At 41.6% G+C, this 18583-nt stretch overlaps 1 protein-coding gene across 2 annotated transcripts in view; it reads right to left on the bottom strand.

Annotated features, from left to right (window-relative positions):
- TIAM1 (T-cell lymphoma invasion and metastasis 1) overlaps positions 1-18583 on the bottom strand; it is a 177461-nt gene that overhangs the window by 59002 nt on the left and 99876 nt on the right. For both annotated transcript variants that reach the window (XM_006886757.1, XM_006886758.1), the window contains 2 exons: positions 17793-18017; positions 1411-1514 (listed from right to left, as the gene is read on the bottom strand). In XM_006886757.1, the coding sequence (XP_006886819.1) occupies positions 1411-1514; positions 17793-18017 (329 nt within the window). The remainder of the gene's footprint in view (positions 1-1410; positions 1515-17792; positions 18018-18583) is intronic.

The raw sequence follows: 18583 nt of genomic DNA, 5'->3' as shown, positions 1-18583 counted from the left end.
TCTACATTACAAAAAGGTTGAATAAGTACAGAAGCATCCTTTTATAAGATTATCTTCTTTGGTGAGGGGACTTTTGGGTGATAAGTATAGATGATATACAGCTGTGTTTGGGAAACTGATGAACAAAAAGGCTATCGATTTTTTTAGTTCTTTATGAAGCAGAAAACATAATGAATTACAGAAGTAGTTTAAATGTCTTACACCAAAGAACCTTCTGAGAGTGCTCACATGATTCAAGAATAGACTATTTGTAACAGTGGCAAAGTTTAACAGGGCAGAAAATAATAGATGTTGGAGAGGAGGTGGCAAGAAGGGAACTCTTACACATTGTTGGTGGGAATGTGAAATGGTGCAACCATTATGGAAGGCAGTTTGGTGCATCCTCAAAAAGCTGAACATAGAAATTCCATATGACCCAGCTATTCCACTACTTGGAATATATCCTGAGAAAATGAGAACTGAGGCATAAACTGAGATTTGTACACCAATGTTCACAGCAGCATTATTCACCATCGTAAGAACATAGAAACAGCCCAAATGTCCAACAACAAATAAATGGATTGAGAAATTATGGTACATTCACACAATGGAATACTATGCAGCACGCAGGAGCAATAAGTTTGTAAATTATTACCTAACATAGGAGGGCCTGGAGAGCATTATGTTGAGTGAACTAACTCAGTCCCACAAGGATAAATATTGTATAAAACCATTATTGTAGAATGAGTATAAGTGTCCAGGAGGGGTGAAAGAAGGTGAAAGCAGAGGGATGAGGATGTGCAGGGGGAGGGGGAGATTAATCATAGGGTTGTACAATTTGATGGGGGGGTAAGGGAATTTGAAAGAATCTGTTCTTGAAAAAATGTATTAGAATTTTGTAAATAAACCAGTAGAAAAAATTTTTTTAAAAAGTGATATAGTAGGGGGGAAAAAAAAAAGAATAGACTACCTGGATTATTAAAGAGATTGTTTCTTTTCCCGTGCTATAAAACATCATCATTTACCTTTAGCAAAAGTCAAATAAAGATAATTCATTATAGAAACTCACAAATAGCATGATGTTATAACTGATTCAGCAACACATTTTGGCTGCTAGCTCATCAGATCCAAATAAAGCTGTAAGGCAGAAACAGTATGAAATTATGCATTGACTGGGAGCTCCAGCAGTGGCAGAAATGAAAGAAAAAGGACTTCAAATCATGAAGAGTGATTTCCACCATGTATTCCCACATAGGCGCTTGTTATCAAGGTTGTAATTTGGATTTTGCATCATGCTCCTGAGCAACATCTCAGACGTAAAAACACTTCTTCCCCTGGAGAGACTTTCTAACCACATATGCAAAGGCAATGTGTCAACTGAGATTCATGGTGGGTTCAGAAACACAGGATGTGAGAATGAGAATCTCTCACCTTGCTGCTGTGGTCAGTCTCATCCGAGGATTCCAGGTCTGGCCCGTCGGTCTCCTCAGGCGCAGTCTCTGCACTACTCCCCTGATCGCTGCAAAGACTGTGACCTGCACAGTGGAACACGAAAGAATATGGGTCAATATGGAGAACAATCGCTGAACGCCACACCTGTGCGGGGAGGGGTGCAGGGCCTGAGCTCAAGGCATGCAGGTACATTGTTAAGATTCTCCAAGCACTAGTTTCATGATCTCAGCCCAGAAAACGTTAGGTGTCACTTTTACCACTATTATTGTTTTAACCTAAATATTGTGCTTAAAATAAACCGTCCTCACAAACAGAGCAACAAAATCAATAAAAGTTACCTCCTGTATTCATTACCTGCAAAGCCTGTACTTTTGCTTTCTTTTTTCTTTTTTTGCCAATCTGGCAAACTGTAAACACCTATTCTTCTCACTCAATTCTATGTACAGGCAACTTCCTTCTTTCCCTAATAACTGACTCAGAATAGGGCAGGATTCAGAGCTATTGCACATAGATTCAATATAAGTCACAGGGACTGGAAAGTACATAACAACATAGGGGGCTCTAGTGGCCTAGTGGTAAGAAGTTGTGCTGCAATCTCATAGGCACACAGTTCAAATCCACCAGCTGTTCCATGGGAGAAGGACAGACAATCTCCTCCTGTGCAGTTAACTGCCTCTGAAAATTCACTGAACAGTTAGCTATGGGTCAGTTCTGACTTGATGCTGCATAACAAAATAGTGGTATTAAGAAGCTCTAGTGGCCTAGTGAAAAGAAGCTGCAATCCTGAAAGCACATGGTTCAAATGCACCAGCTATTCCACAGGAAAAAGATGGACAATCTCCTCCCATGAGATTAACTGCCTCTGGAAACACACTAGAGCTGTGGATTGGATCCAACTCAATTGTACAACCTAACATAACAACAAAGTGGTATTAGGTAAATTTGCTGTCAGGGACCTCACCAGATTACTGAGGAGCAACAAAGTCAGTCTAGAGACTAAGGTGCACCTGATCCAGGCCATGATCTTTGCAATTACTTGTTATGCATCAGAAAGTTGGACAATGACTAAAGATGAGAAGAACCAATGTCTCTGAGTTGTGGTGCTAGAGAAGAGTATTAAATATTCCATGGATTGCCAAGAGAACAAATAGGTCTATCCTAGAGAAGTTGAAACCAAGCTGCCCGTTGAAGGCAAGGATGTTTTAAGCTCTGCCTCATACATTTTGCCAGGCGGGACCAGTCCTTGAAGAAGGATATCAAGTTTGGAAGGGCAGAAGGGCAACTCAGGAGAGGAAGACTCCAGATGAGATGGATTGACAGTAACTGAGGTATCGGGGGTAGGTGTATCAGAGGCAGTGAGACTGGCTCAGGATAAGGCAAGCTTAGAATCTGTTGTACATAGGGTCGCTGTGAGTTGCAGGCAACTTGACAGCACATAACAACAGCAAAACCCTCAAGATCTTGATCATGTGCTGGCTGCACTGTTAAAATCATTGTGTCAAACAATGTCGTTGAGGGTCAAGTGTACTGAATATTCCCATGGACTGCCAAAAGATCAAGCAGGTATGTCTTGGGAAAAAGTACAGTCAGAGACTCCTTGCAAGCAAGGATGGCAAAGCTTCATTCTACATATTCTGGGCATGTTGCTAGAAAAGGCTACTCCTTTCAAAGGGCCACCATGTTTGGAAGAGGGAACAAGTCAGCAAAAGAGAGGGAGCCTTGGTGCTGCTGTTTGGAAATATGTGGATGCATTTTTTTGTTGTCATGGTAATATCTGCTGTTCAGGAGTTAAGAAAACTCATGCCAAGCCACCTGCCAAGTATATCTGCCAGATGCAGAATTCTGTCCAATAAGTATTGTCCTCTTCATAAAAATAGTAGCTTTGGGAAACAATGTTCTAAGGTTTGGAGGTTGACAGATACACTCAGCACTGTCATGACATGAGCTCTGACTCATACCCAGCTTCCTTTATTGTCGTCATCTTCCTCTCTTTCTTTGACTCTCTACTTTTCCCAAGGACTGGAACCTCTGATAACAGGCCCAAAGTATGTGAGATGATCTTTCACCACCCTTGCCATTAAGGAGAAACTTAGTTGCACATTCTTCAAGATAGATTTTGTTTGCTCTTTTGGTAGTCCAAGGAATTAAAATTAAATACTTAATGGAAAATAATAAAGGTTGAATAAATAGAAAATAGTAACTTAGTTGAGCAAAAAAATTATCAAATTCTCAATATAGAATTATATTTCTAACTTCAATAGTATTTAAGATGGAGATCCAAATAAAAATATCTGAAAAACAAAGTCATAAAATTTACCACACAAAAATTTTAATGCAAAAAAAGGGGTGAGGGGGAATTCCTTACACTTAGGGGGGGGAAAATATAATCCTAGAAGTTAGTACCAATTAATGATTTATAAGAATAATTGATAAATAAATAAGCTGATTTTATACATGGGTAAATCTTAGCATATAAAACAATTTCTTCCCTAAAAGAAGTTATTATGGAGTTAAAAAATATAAGATGCAATTAAAATAGTGGAAATGACAAACATAGGGTGATTGTACTTAAAATATTTTATAGTTCCTTTATGTTTCAGGAGGAAAATAGACTACTTTCGGGACTTGTACCATTCAGAATTATGTTAACATTTTCAGGAAAGAGAAGAATTTAAAAATTCAATCCAGAAGAAAACAGGAAAGAGGGAAGGCAGGGAGGGGAGGTAAGACACTGAAAACAGTAAAAAATGCAAAGCTCTCAGTAAATTCAAGATGGACTAGATACTGTATTTTAACGCAAATAAGGTCTGAGCCATACGATTTTCTTGCAAACTGCACTAGTTTCCTACATGCGCTACGTGTGTTGTATGAGTGCACATGTTAGATGTGAAAATACAAGATTGAAACAGATCTAAACATAAACTAGTAAAGATTAAAAGTATAAACTAATGGAAACATAAAGAAGGTCATGTTAATCTTACAAATGCCACCAAAAACAAATCTGAAAGTTAAAGCATTTAGTAAATGTCATGAAAAGGGTCATTGTGCAATAATAAAATGTTCCATTTGCTAGAACAAAATGCTAGCTATATGTCTTAATAATAAAGTCTGTAAATACATAAAGGAAACTTGGGCAGAATTTGAAGGCAAAGATGATAAACTCACAATACAGTGAGGATTTAGACTATTCTCTCATAGAAGATGAAACAATTTAGATTAATGGGGACATAGAATATGTGAACATGAATGATCATTAAGCATGATTTATACATGTATTTCAGACACTCCTCCCAAGAAGCTATGATTGTAGGTTCCGCCCTGGCCATTATGAATTGGAGCAAATATCAGAGCATATATTCAGAGAGGCGACACAGGTAAAATTACATGGAATTTATTTTTATTTTTTAATGAAAGAGCCAAAAGCTCTTTCTACACTAATAGTAGTATTAGAGAAGAAAAACAAGATAGGGGTACGCCATTTATCAGACACCAAAAGTAATTATAAAGTTACAGGAATATTAAGCAGTGCAGAAGTGATTGGCAGACAGGCTAAAGTGTGACACAGAGCAGGTGAGAAGACAAGAATGGACAAGATGATGACTATTGTTAAGACGGTAGGTTACCCATCCAGAAACATAAAACTGGGGTCCAACTCATGCGATTTCAAAAATCAACCTCAGATAAGTAGAAAATATAATAAAACTAGCCAAAACTGTAAATCTTTTAAAAGAAAATATAATCTTTATTGCCTCAAGGGAGAGAAGTATTTCTTATATAAAATATGAAAAGAACAAAGTTTATTCAAAGAGAACAAGATTGAAAATGAGATTTCACTAAATTGAAAAGTGTCCATCAAAAAGCAGCATAAAAGCAAAATGACAAGTTACAGAATAAGGGGAAAATGTAGTGAAGATGTTTTACTAGCAAAATATTAATATCAATAATATAAATACAAGAACTAAAAATGAATATGCGTATCTGATTCTAAAATCCATTTGTTTCTACGCCATTTTATCATGCTTTTCTGTCCTTAGTTGAAAATAAAAATTTATAAGAGAGGAGAAAAAGAGAACTGGCACTGCAGCCTGTTAGAGTGTTTATAAAGATGACCTCCAGGATTTATCTGATCTCTGTAAGCACAGACCCTCCTATCTCCTTCCCCATCCCCCTATGCTAGGCTCACCTTGTGACTTGCTTTCACCAAGAGAACGTGACAGATATGATATTGTATGGATTCTGAACCAATGTCTCCAAAGACTTTGAAGCTCCTAAACTCACTCACTTATAGACCTGGTCCAAAAATATTAAGAAGCTCCAAATGGTCTTCTTGAGTAGGAGAGAAGTCCGGGAGAGAGAGGGACTGGCCATACTGTCACCAAAAGTTAATGAGGTCGTCTTGAACCATTAAGCCCCAGTCAAGGTACCACACGTGACAGGCTATAGAAAGTCACACAGCTGAACCTGGTCCAAATTGTTTATCCACAGTGAACAAATAAAATGGTTGTTTGCAGACAGTTTGCTACAAAGCAACAAATAATCGGAATTTACTAATCAAAGCAGCCAAAGAAGCCAGAGTTGACTGTGGTGTATGCCAAGAAAGTGGAGGAGAGACATGAACATGATAAGAAAAAGGGTCTTCAGGCAGGACTAGTTATGCTCTTGCTCCCACTCTTTGGAGCCAACTTTGAAATCCCCATCCGCCCCAGCTTCACAGATTTGTGCATCAAGTTTTGAGTTTTCTTCTGGAAACTCCACACAAACACATTTCAATTTGCAACTTCCTTCTCTAGCTTCCCCATTCTATATTAAGGGACATGGAAGGAATTACTTCCTTTGTCACAGATACTCCTTTCCTATTTACCTACCAAAAACACACTGTGACAATGATCATCAGAAAGAGAAAGAAGTCCAAAAGAAGGCTGGGAAGTGGATGAAGAAGCATCAAGAGCAAAGAAACTGCTTGTTCTAACTTATAGCTGCCTCTCCAACAAGTTTTCAGAGGCTGTAAATCTCATGTGAGAAGACGGCTCATCTTGCTCCTGTGGTGCAACTGGCGGATTTGAACCACTTGCCTTCAGGTTGGCAGTGCAATTTCTAGCCATTATGTCATCAGAGTGCCTTCCGGCGAAGAGGAGGCCCCCCAAAATACTTAGAGGAGGACTAGCACTGAGTCTAAAGAGAGAGAATGAAGAGAGTCTGGGAAGACTTGGAAAATACAAAAGAACAGAGTAGGGCTGAGACTTCTTCCCAAGGACGGCTCGATGGATGGATGAGAGAGCGCACGCACACACACACACACACACACACACACGTTAAGTGCTGTCGAGTCGGTCCTGACTTCTGATAACAACAAAATGAAACCCTGATGGTCCTGCACACCCTCATAACCTCCCCTGTTTATCCTGTTGCACCCACTGTGTCAAGTCATCCCAGTAAGAGGCTTCCTTTTTTTTGTGCACCCTCGATGTTACCAATTAGGATACGCTTCTCCAGGGACCGGGTTCTCCTGATAGCATGCCCAAAGCACAGGAGATACGATCTCTCAAAAACTTGAAAGGTGGGCAATCTCCTCCCTTGCAATGTATAGCACTGCAAACCCTAGAAACTCAGTAGAGGGCCAGTGATGAGTTGGTGTTGAGTGAGACAGTTATTACATTTATCTTTCCTGTAGTAAACTCTTTCACTCTGACTTCATTCAACTCCATTTGGGACTTAAATTTAAAGAAGGAAGTAGTGGGGGGGATATCCCAACTTTCTTGCATTATCAGCTGTATTAAGCTGATTCTTACATGTAAGTCTGCTAATCACAAGGCCAGTTGTTCAAATCCACCAGCTGCTCTGCGTGAGAAGGATGTGGCAGTTTGCTTCCGTACAGCCCTAGAAAGCCTACGCAGCAGTTCTACTCTGTTCCGCAAAGTGGTTGTGAATTGACTTGATGACCAGTGTTGTTTCTTTGTGCAGATGACACAACTCTGCTTGCTGAAACTGAGAAGGACCTGAAGCGCTTGCTGCAGAAGGTCAAGGACTGCAGTATTCAAATTCAATATGGGTTGAAGCTCAACATCAAGAAAACAAAGATTCTCACCACTGGGCCAATTGGGAGCATCAGTACTGATGGTGAAGAGATTGAGATAGTTAACAGTTTTCGTTTATTTGGCTCCACAATCAATACTCTTGGTAACAGCACCCAGGAAATCAAGAGACGTGCATTGGGAAAGTCAGCTGTGAGGGACCTCTCAAGAGTATTGAAGAGCAATGACGTCAGGCTGGAGACTAAGGTGCGCCTGATCCGGGCTATAGTCTTTGCAATTATGTGCTATGCATGAGAGAGTTGGACCGTGAATAGGGTTGATAGAAAGAGAATTGATGCCTTTGAGCTGTGGTGTTGGAGAAGAGTGTTGAATATACCATGGACTACTAGGAGAACAAACAGGTTTGTCCTGGAGAAGGTGAAGCCGGAATGCTCCTTGGAGTCAAGGATTCTGAAGCTTCGTCTGACATAGTTTGGGCATGTTGCAAGGAGGGACTGGTCCTTGGAGAGGGACAACATGTTTGGCAGAGTGGAAGGGCGGCAAAGGAGAGGAAGACCTTCGATGAGATGGATCGATTCTGTGAGTGGAGTGGTCAGAATAAGTGCGTTTGAGATGGCTAGGTTGGCATAGGATAGAACAGTGTTTAGAGCTCTTGTACATAAGGTTGATATGAGACACAAATGTAAACAACAGGAGAACAGAGGTTCTTCTCTCTGAACATTATTTTCCACACAAAGGTCTGACTGGGGCCTCTATCACATCAAAGGCAAAGTCAAGACCGGGCATGAGTTCTGCTCTCAGCACTTCCAGAAGCCATTGTGTGCTGTGGCGATGAGTACCACATACAGTGTGCCCAGAGCACAAGGCTCCGAATTTTATCGACAAGCAAACAAGAGAACAAGAGCTGGCTGGGGTCTGTGAGAGATCAGAGAGCCGGGACAGGAACATACTTGCTTGTGGAAAGATAAATCTGTGCAGTTCCTCTTTCTCTGCAGCCCCTCCCTGCTTTGAGGGGCTTCCATCTTCACAGCCTCACTCCAAGGCAATCTCTATAGAACAACCAGGAATAGAATCTCCCATTTCACGGGCGCTGCAAAGAGCATGCTCTGTTCACCCTGGTGCTTCACATCCCCTCCCTCTCTGAGCCAAGGTGCATCAGACTTCAAGGCTATCACAAAGCACTCCTTTCCTGTTACAAGGAAACACTGCTTTAATCTACTTCCTGCAGCAGGGGCAGGCATTTGTACTCAGCTCAGACTGCCGTCTTCCACGTAGCATCAGACAGATGTGCTTGAGATATATCAAGGGCTCTGACTCAGAAAATTTAACATGAGCCCTAATTGCCTTTTCATATACTACTGGGCCTGGTGTTACCCACAAGCACTCTGCTTTCTTCAGCTCAACTCCAGGAGCAATCATTTTTTTCAAAGCAGCAACAACTTCAGTCCACGGAGCTCTGACACCTTCAATGGGGTTATAGTGTGAGCTCTTCCTCGAGCTAAACAAAAGCACCAGCTGCACCCCAACTGCTCAAGCAGAATTCTAGGAAAGATAAAGTAGAGCTGAGGTCACCACTAAGTACAAGAAATCTGCGCCTGGATGATAGAATTCAAATAAAGAGAAAGATTGAGACATACTTGGAAGCCTTGGAAAGACAGCAGTGATACCAGCTGAACTAAGATTCTTAATTTAAAAAAACCAAAACACAACACAACACAACAATGCAGTTGCCAGCCTTGATCCATTCATGTTAGATTAGGATTGTGCTTGACAGGGTTTTCAGGAGAATGCCAGGCCTTTTTTCTAAGGCACTTCTTGGTAAAGATGATGAACCTTCTACCCTGGTGGCCTAGTGGGTAAGGACGGCCAGCCCAAAATCGGGGGTTCAAATCCATCAACTACTCTTTCGGAGAAAGAATGGGTAATCTCCCCTCACATGATGTACAGCCTCTGAAAAAACACTGGCAGATCAGCTCTCAGTGGCTTCTGACTTGACAGCAGAGTTTGACCCTTTGGTTAGGCAGCTCTGGTGACAAGGTCCATAGAGACCTGTGCTGCGAATGCAAAGTGGCATCTCTTGGGCCACCAGTGGCTCCTTGAGACAATGATGGGCAGTCTCCTCCTATCCAATTTATAGCTATCAAAACCCCACTGGAGGGTCAGCTACGAGTCGGTTCTGGGCTTGATGGCAATGAGCTTGAATTTATCCTCTGGTTAGCTGCCAAGTGCTATTTAACCATTTGTATTACCCAGGGCCTCCCATGAAGCTTAAAACATACATAAAGCTTGATGTTCTGCACAAGTACTGACTGGAATACCTTCAAAATTTAAGTGTAGTGAGCAACACCTTATGTTAGAATGCTTTTGCTCATATTTGGGGAAATGGTCAGCATTCAGAACAAGCAATGACTTGTTTTTTCCCCTCTTTTCTTGTCCTGAAAAATAAAAGGGGTCAGGGGAGAGAAAAAAAGGGAGGGAGGGAGGGAGGCTGGAAAGTAGAAAATGCCAAAAAGAGGACTTAGGTGGAATTTCTCTCATAAATGTTTAATAAAACTAATTTAATTTTAAAAAGAAACTTGTTTTATATCTAGCTTTGCTTTCCATTCTATATTGCTTTTTCTTGCATTTATTTTCACAAAAGATGCTGGCAAGCTTCTTAATAAACTAGGCCAACAGCTCCCCACTGGTGTGATTCTGCCCTCAGTGGACATTTGGCAATGTTTGCAGATATTTTCCGTTGGCACAATTTGGGGTGGAGTCTTGCTGTCCTCAATTGTGCAAAGAGCCCTGGTGGGACAACAGTCAAGTACTTGACTACCAACAGAAAGGTTCATGGTTTGAACTCACCTGATGATCAATTTCCATAAAGATTACAGAGTCAAGGAAGCCCTGGGGTGCAATGCTACTTACTCTGCTTCTTTGGGTGCTTGGGAGTCAGAATGGATTCAAAGGCAATCCAGTGATATTTAGTACAGACCAGAGATTTCTTAAAACATCAGTGTGCGAGACAACTCCCTACAACAAAGACTTAGCTGCCCTAAAATGTTGAAAAGGTTACTGCTGAAAAGTTCTAACCCAAATGAAATGAGAATTCAAATCAAACTGTACAAGTACAGTAAAGAGGCCTTTGGGGAACTCAGTTCACATGGCTTTGCCACTTCCCACACTAGCTTCCTCCCTGCTCCAGGATCTTCCTAGAATAACTGCCTGGCGAGGTTGTGGAGAAACTGGAACCCTGATTCACTGTTGGTGGAAGTGTAAAATGGTGCAACCCCTGTGGAAAGCAGTATGGCGCTTTCTCAAAAAGTTGCAAATAGAGATACCATTTGACCCAGCAATTCCACTACTGGGAATATACCCTGAAGAGACCATAGCTGACATCCAAGCAGATATATGCACACCCATGTTTATTGCAGCTTTGTTCACAATAGCAAGGAGTTGGAAACAACCTAAGTGCCCATCAACAAACGAATGGCTAGAGAAGCTGTGGTATATTCGCACAATGGAATACTATGCTGCATTAAAAAACAAGGAACTCATGCAATATTATTCAAAATGGTTGACTCTGGAGAACATTATGCTGAGTGAAATATCCCGGTCACAAAAGGACAAATATTACATGATGCCACTGTTGTAGAATGGGACTAACCTTGGGGTTGGGGAGAGACTGAGTAAGATGGGTTCAATAATGTATACTGCACTGAAACAGAGGAGGGAGAAAACTGTTTAAAAGAGATATATGACTAGGTACTTCTCTCATCACAGGAGTCTAGAGCGAGGGCTCCATGGTGGAGGGGACCTGGGGGAGGGTTTGTAAAACAATGAAAGAATCTTTTCTTTTACTTTTCCCTAATTTTTGGACTCATGTACTTATAACTTGTTAGTCAAATTTGTGTCTTCTAGGTTGCAACACCCCCATGATACATCTTCAAGGATATGAACATGTACGGCCAAGCACAATCAGTAAGAGTGCATCTAAATTCCAAAATCAATCTCCATAATAGTCTATGTGTTTCCTACTGCCAAAGGGGCCCTTTAGAGTAGTGAGAGAAGATCTTCACCCTGAAACCCACAGCGTCCCTTTTCAGCAGGAAGTAGCTAAGAGAATACTCCATCCCCTTTTCCTTCTGACTCAGGGTGAAGTCTCTCTCAGGGAGGAGTGATAGGGAATGGCAAAGGACGCACTGACAAAGAAGATTAATCAGAACTGGCTTTGACAAGCACTGTGGCATTTGGACAAAAACAAACTGGGAGGAGGGTAGAGAGAATGGTGCAACAATGAATGAATGGAAACCCAAAATCTCTGTAAATGTTTATGAAAATTAATAAAATATAATTATAGGAATGCAAAAAAAAAAAAAAGAATAACTGCCTCTAGACCAACTATCCTCTGTCCTCAACAACTCCCGTTCTTCTACTAGGAGGTACAAATAAATGCATTTAAAAAATAACTCCTGTAAGATTCCATGAGGAGTTGTAGGAGGCAAATGACTAAGGACAGGAGACTGAGTTTTCCAGAACACACTGAGGTGGTGTCTCTTTATCCTCTCTGGCTTGTTCAGCCACCACAACACTCCACCCACCACTTCTTCCTAGCCAGAACAGGATTCGGGATCCACACCAGGCCCACCTCACAGAAAGTTCATTACAAAACTCAATGAAACAAACTACACAAAGTTATCTATAAACACCACTACAGAAGCTTTGCATTTAAACAAAAATCTCAAGCACATTTCTGTTGAGTTGGAATGACTCATAACTGACCCTTCAGTGGATTTCTGGGGCTATAAATCACATGGAAGGAGACTGCTCATCCTTCTCCCTCAAAGCCACTGGTAGATCCAAACTGCTAAAGAAATGATAACCTTTGGGTTAACAGTGCAGCACCCTGTGGATTATGCCATCAGAGCTGCCAACTGTAACATGACAATCTTTAACTGTCACCAAGATTTTTTAAAAAGTCCAATAAGCTAGAGAGAATTAATGACATATGGTCCAATGGCGGACAGTGTTTGGTGGAGCTCCCAGTTTAAGACAGGTTCGGAAGCAGGAGTGGCATCCACTTCTTAAACAGCATGCCTCTGAAAATTCTATGAACTCAGAGAAATGACAATAGTTTTAGAAAAGCTTCAGACCTTTTGTTCACAAGGTTGTTATGAGTCGTGCTCGACTCGACCTCAGTCAACAACAGTCCAGTAGTAGTAGTTTCCATTAGACATATGAAAGGAATTTTAAACAACCATCACAAATACATACCAAGTTCTACTCCACTCCAAGTGATCATGACCTCTAAAAAGGACCCAGCTAATTTCAGCATTGTGTTGTTATTAGGTTCCATTGAGCCATAGCAACTCTATGAACAGACTTGAAACGTATCCTATCCTGTGCCATCCTCACAATCTCCGACACACTTGAGACCATTGCTGCAGTTACTGTGTCAATCCACCACCTTGTTGAGGGTCTTCATTTCTTTCACTATTCTTCCATCTTCCCAAGCATGATGTCCCTCTCTAAGGAATAGCCTGTCCTAGCAACATGCTTTATCATCTTTGCCTCCAACGAGCACTCTGGCTGCACTTTTTCCAAGACATATCTGTTGGTTCTTTTGGCAGTCCATAGGATATTCAGCACCCTTCTCTGTCCAGCTCTCAGCAGCATAGCCAATAATTGAAAAGACCATGGCCTCAATCAGTTGCACCTTAGTCCTCCAACTAACATCATTAGTCCTCAATAATTTGGACATGTTCCCAGTACATCTCCTGGTTTCCTGACTCCTTGTATCAAATGTATTTATTGATTGTGGATCCAACAAAGATGAAGTCACTGACAGTTTCAATCTTTTCTCCATCCCAACCCATGGTAATCAATGTATGTCACAAACTATGCTTCATAGTTTATCAATGACCATGACCTTATGGAAAGAGCTCTACTGGCACAGTGCTGTGCTGTTAATCAAAAGGTCACCACTTTGAATCAAACTTTGAGGGAGAAAGATGAGTGAATCTATTTATAGATCCAGAAACCTGATAAGAGTTGTGAAGAGTTAGAATCAACTCAATGTCTGTGGGTTTGGTTTTTGGTTTATGGTCTTTTGAAAGTAGATTGTCAGGCTTTTCTTCTGAGGCACTGCTGGATAGATTTGAACTATCAACCCTTCCAATAGTAGCTGAGCATTCAGCGATTTGACCACTCAGGGACTCTACTTTACACACTGTTATTCTACCAAATGCATTGTAAAACACCGTCAGGTGTCAGTGAGTTCATTCTGAGTCACAGCAATTTGGTTACGACAGATAAAAGCCCTACAGTGCTTTCAAGGCTGCCGTCTTTATGGAAGCAGACTGCCAGCTCCTTCTCCCACAGTGTCACTGAGTAGCTTAGAACCATCAACATTTCAGCTAACAGTTGATCACATAACCACTCAGGCTCCTTCTACTTTATATACATACACAATTAAACCTTCATAACAATCTAGCAAGAGAGTAGTATAGTAACACCTTCATTTTGTAGATGTGAACACCAGAATACGAAAAGATTAAACAACCTGCTCAAGGTAATGAAGCCAATGATATAGAACTAGTTCTCAGTCCCAAGGTAAAAACAAACCTACTCTTAGCTGTTGGGTTATGACGCTTCCACATAGAAAAAAGCAAACAGCTACATGTGAAGGGGACTCAGAAATAATCCAACTCGGAAAACTGCTGACACATTTCAGTCAGGGGAAGAGGTCTGGCCAGGCCAGCACCTCTCTGAGATGGGATGGTCTGGAGTAGTGCAGCATCTGCCAGCCTCACATGACTCGAGTCCCTGAGACAATACCATGTCCTCACCAAGGTGGCCAAATGTGTAACATGACAATCTTAGGACGTCCCTGCATCAAACCTCAAACCTGACACTCAGGATGTTTCCTATTTCTAGTTCCTTCTAAATTTAAATGAAGGCTGTGGTCCAAGCCTATTCATTGTACTGACACCCCCCCCCCCACCGTGTTTCCTATTTTAACTGCAGCTGTCTCTGAATAGCGTTTTATCTCAGCCTCATTATTGAGCAATTTTGCAGGTTATTTTGTCCTGTTTACTTGCTTCCCCTTTGATCCTTCCCTGTTAATAGGAAATGGGAAGCAGAAGCTATCAGAAGGCAGCCAGCCCGAGTCCTAGCCTTCTCCCACCCAGCTGGACCACCTGTGCTGCCGGCACAGTGCATCTGAGGATTCCTCTGGAATTTCCTCATCGTGAAGCCAACTTAGAAACCTTTCCAGAAAATAACACTACGCCTTCATTTTCACACTTCCTTCTTAAACTAATTTAATGAACAAAGACTGAGCAAATATTAATGAACAAAGACTGAGCAAACTTTATTTTGCGTTAATATGGACACTGCATCATGGTGATGCAGTGTGTTAAGTGTCGGCTGCTTTGGAAGAGATGATGGTTTCAATTCATCAGCCATTCACCCTGGGGAAGAAAGAGAAAGCAGTCTGCTCTTGTTTAGATTTACAGCTTAGGAAACTCAGCCCAGGATTGTCGGGAGCTGTAACTGACTCACTGGGAATGCATAAAACTTGGTTTGGTTTGGTAGCATGAATCCCAACTCACATGACCTATTTGTGTAAAACTGGTTCCCACAGAGTTTTCATGGTTGTGACCTTTCAGGCATGTTTTGGGAAACATCTCAAAGGGAAATAAAGAATGATGCCCAAATTTCAGGTTTATTCAGTTCTAAATAACGGCAGTAGAACAAGCACATGGCCTCTACAGGTGAGTGATCTGAAGGGGTAACACAAGGTAGGATGTAAAAGCCCCCTGTTCAGTTTAAAATTCCATCACACTAAAAAACAGGATAGTAACAAGTACATGTGGAATATATTAAAATACTTGTAAGGCAGATGTACACATAAATATTGTAAACATACACAAATAACATTTTAAAATTTCAAATAAAAGTTTTTATAGAAGATATTTTAATACAGACATTTGTATTTATGTGTTTGTGTGAATACGCAAGTAAAAAAGAAGAAGAAGACAGAAATATACCAAACCCTTAACAGTGAGGATCAGTACAGTGGTATAATTCTCATCTCCCATGTGGTAAACTTGAATTCAGTTCCCGGCCAATCATCTCATAGGCAGCCACCACTCACTGTCAGAGGAGGCCTGCATGTGAACTATGATGCTGAATAGCTTTAGGTGCAGATTCCAGACTAAGGTACACGAGGAAAAAAAGGCCTGGCTATCTACTTCTAAAAATTAATCCAGGAAAACCTTATGAATCTCAGCGGTCTGATCCCTATCCACAACAAACCATGAGAAGGCACAGAACCAGGCAGTGTTTTAGTCCATTATGCATGACATCAAGGGGGCAAGGGTGACTCAAAACCAGCTAACAACAACCTTTAGAGAAACAAATCCTGAGCAATTTGAGTCACACTTTATATCAGGTCAGCAAACTTTATCCGCCAAAGGTGACCCTATAACTCACTGCTATCAAGTCAGATCAAATCATAGATGACACTGTGGTTAGAAGTCTTCAGAGGCTGTAAATCACACAAGTGGAAACTGACCATCTTTCTCTAACAGTGTAGCTGGTGAGTTTAAACCACCTGCTTTTGGGTTGGCTGTGCAACCCTTTACCCACTAGGCCACCAGAGCTCCTTATCAAAAGCCAAAAAGTAAACACTGTAAGCCTGCAAGGCATTGTCTCTGTGATAACAAATCAACTCGGTCACTGAGGCAGAAAAATAGCCTTGGAAAATACACAAAAAGAGAGCATGGCTCTGTTCCAATAAAACTTTATTTACAGAAAAAGGCAAAGCAGATGGATTTATAGCTTGTGGTTAGGCATCTTCCAACCTCTGCTTTATGTCTACAATTCATAGACAGGGATCAGACAGAACAAAATGATGAGCACATTATAGTTTATAGTCTATACATTAAGGCTTTATAATAAAGCCCTTTACATTATCTAATCTGGTACAAAGTGCCTCCTTCAAAATCATTATGCAAACAATTGTAGCTGTTAACTGAGTTTTAAGAGATCAAGCCTGACATCTTGTGGTTACATAAAAGAACAGTCTTCATGGTCTGGATTCCCTTTATTAAGGGCCTGCAACTCAATGCAGCCAAGTGTAAAGGGTTTGGTAAAAATAAAAAGCCTTTGTGCCCACAATGATCTATCTAACAGTAACAATAGTAACAGGCACAATCAATTGTCTGAAGCTCAGCTTGCCAGTTCTTCCAGGGAGCCACCTAGTAGAAGAATGACTATCTCAAGCCTTCACATTTCATATGAAGCCACTTTTCAGAAGGTCATTTGAAAAACGCTGGCTGAGCAAAAATATCCAAAATACCTACAGTCAAGCTTTGAAATGGCATACTTATTTTTCACCAATATTGAAAGGGGAAAATATTTCTAAAATCTCAATCGACTTGTTAATCAACCCAAATGAGCAAACAGGTGATGTCAAAATATGCGACGGACTTTTCCACACACTGCCCTGCTAAACAAGACTGGGGAACACAAGCAGCAAGCCCTGTGTGAGAGTTGAGGAGATAAAGATCAAGGAGACCTAACCCCAGTCCCAGGAAACAGACTCAGTAGACAGAGACTCAAGCCAGGAGGCAGAGTACGATGTGATCTGAACGCACGTGAAAGCATGCTTGTAGGGTCCTGGAGGGCAGTGGAGAGGGAGCCAGCTCGGGGCTGGGGCAGGGGCAGGAGGTCCCAGGAAGGCTTCCTAGAGCAAACAATACTCAAATTGCTTCCTTGGGCCAGAGAGGAGAAGATGGTGTAGATAGGAAAAGAGCAGATGGGATCAGACTGGTAATCCTGCTGCCAGGCTTCAGACCTGAGATAGGAGAAGCGTGGGGGACAAATCAACAGAATAAGAGCTGTGGGCACTTGTCCCCTCTGGACAACCCCTTTCATGCCCTCTCACATAGTTGGGGAAAGCAGGGCCAGGAGGAGTGGGGGTGTCAACGTTCACCATGATTCACCAATGTTCACCAGGTGCAGGAATCAGGGTCTGAACATCTTAGGTGATTTCCCCAGTTCTGCGTCTGCCTGCCTCTTTCCAAAGTCAAGAGATGGTGGCCTTTCCCAAATAGCAAAGAGCAGCAGCATTATTAAGTTGTTCACGTGTGACAGGTTGATTCAAAGAGAATCAAACTAGAAGCACTTTAAAGAGAACAAAGTTCCCACACACTTTGAGATTCTGATCTCATTGCACCTTATTTCATACCACTGGGTACACCCAAACCCAAATATGCACACACATGTTAAACTTCCCATCTTTCACTCACCGACGTGCCCTCAACACCATATGTACTATACCTGGGTTGCTGGTGAGAAAATCCAGGGGGCTCTCGCTGAAGTCCAATGGGCCGTCCACCCGGTGGGGCGGGCTCTCCAGCAGCTCCTCTCCCGCCTCAGGCTCAGGGTAGGTCCTCACCAGGAGGCCCAGGGACGGCTGTGTGAGGAAGTCTTTGAGCACTGATGAGGTCAGGGTTCCAGCAGCACGATTATTGATCTCAAGAATCTCATCTCCTGCTTTCAGGCCTGCCAACGCAAGACGGAAATCTTTTCATTTCAAAAAACAGCATCATCAACTCAGAACCTAACACCTTAAGAAGTTTTGTTGCACAGAGCACACCATGCTCTCCCGTTCCCAGGCTCACGGCCTCAGGTGCTGCAAACAGAGGCTGCCGTGCTCAAAATAGAATATTAAACGACAACATGCACCCTAGCTTCGGAAAGTTCCAGACCAGCTTGTCATAGTACGGCCCATGCTGTTTTGAACACAATCACCAAACAAAATTATTCCTCTTTTCATGTGTATGTTCTAAGCATCTGGCAATTTCTCTTCATACATGCTAATGTCATCTAACCTCTTTCAGTTTTAAGGGGAAAAAAAGGAAACAAACTCTGAATGCTGTAATCAATATGCTTTGTTCATGCTCACACCACAGGACACAGCATAGTGTTGATCAGTCATAGTTACGGAACCAAAATACCACAAGTTTCCTCTTCCTACAAGCACACAAATTTGGAATAGAAGCTCATCTGATTCCAAACACATTTACAGACCTTAGTTTACAGAACCAAATGCTATGATTTCTTGTCCT

Source organism: Elephantulus edwardii, unplaced genomic scaffold (assembly GCF_000299155.1).
Source record: "Elephantulus edwardii isolate Elephantulus edwardi_28Jun2011 unplaced genomic scaffold, EleEdw1.0 scaffold00051, whole genome shotgun sequence".
Lineage (NCBI taxonomy): Eukaryota > Metazoa > Chordata > Mammalia > Macroscelidea > Macroscelididae > Elephantulus > Elephantulus edwardii.
Note: the sequence above shows the minus strand (reverse complement) of the source record. Positions and strands in the feature narration are given on the sequence as shown.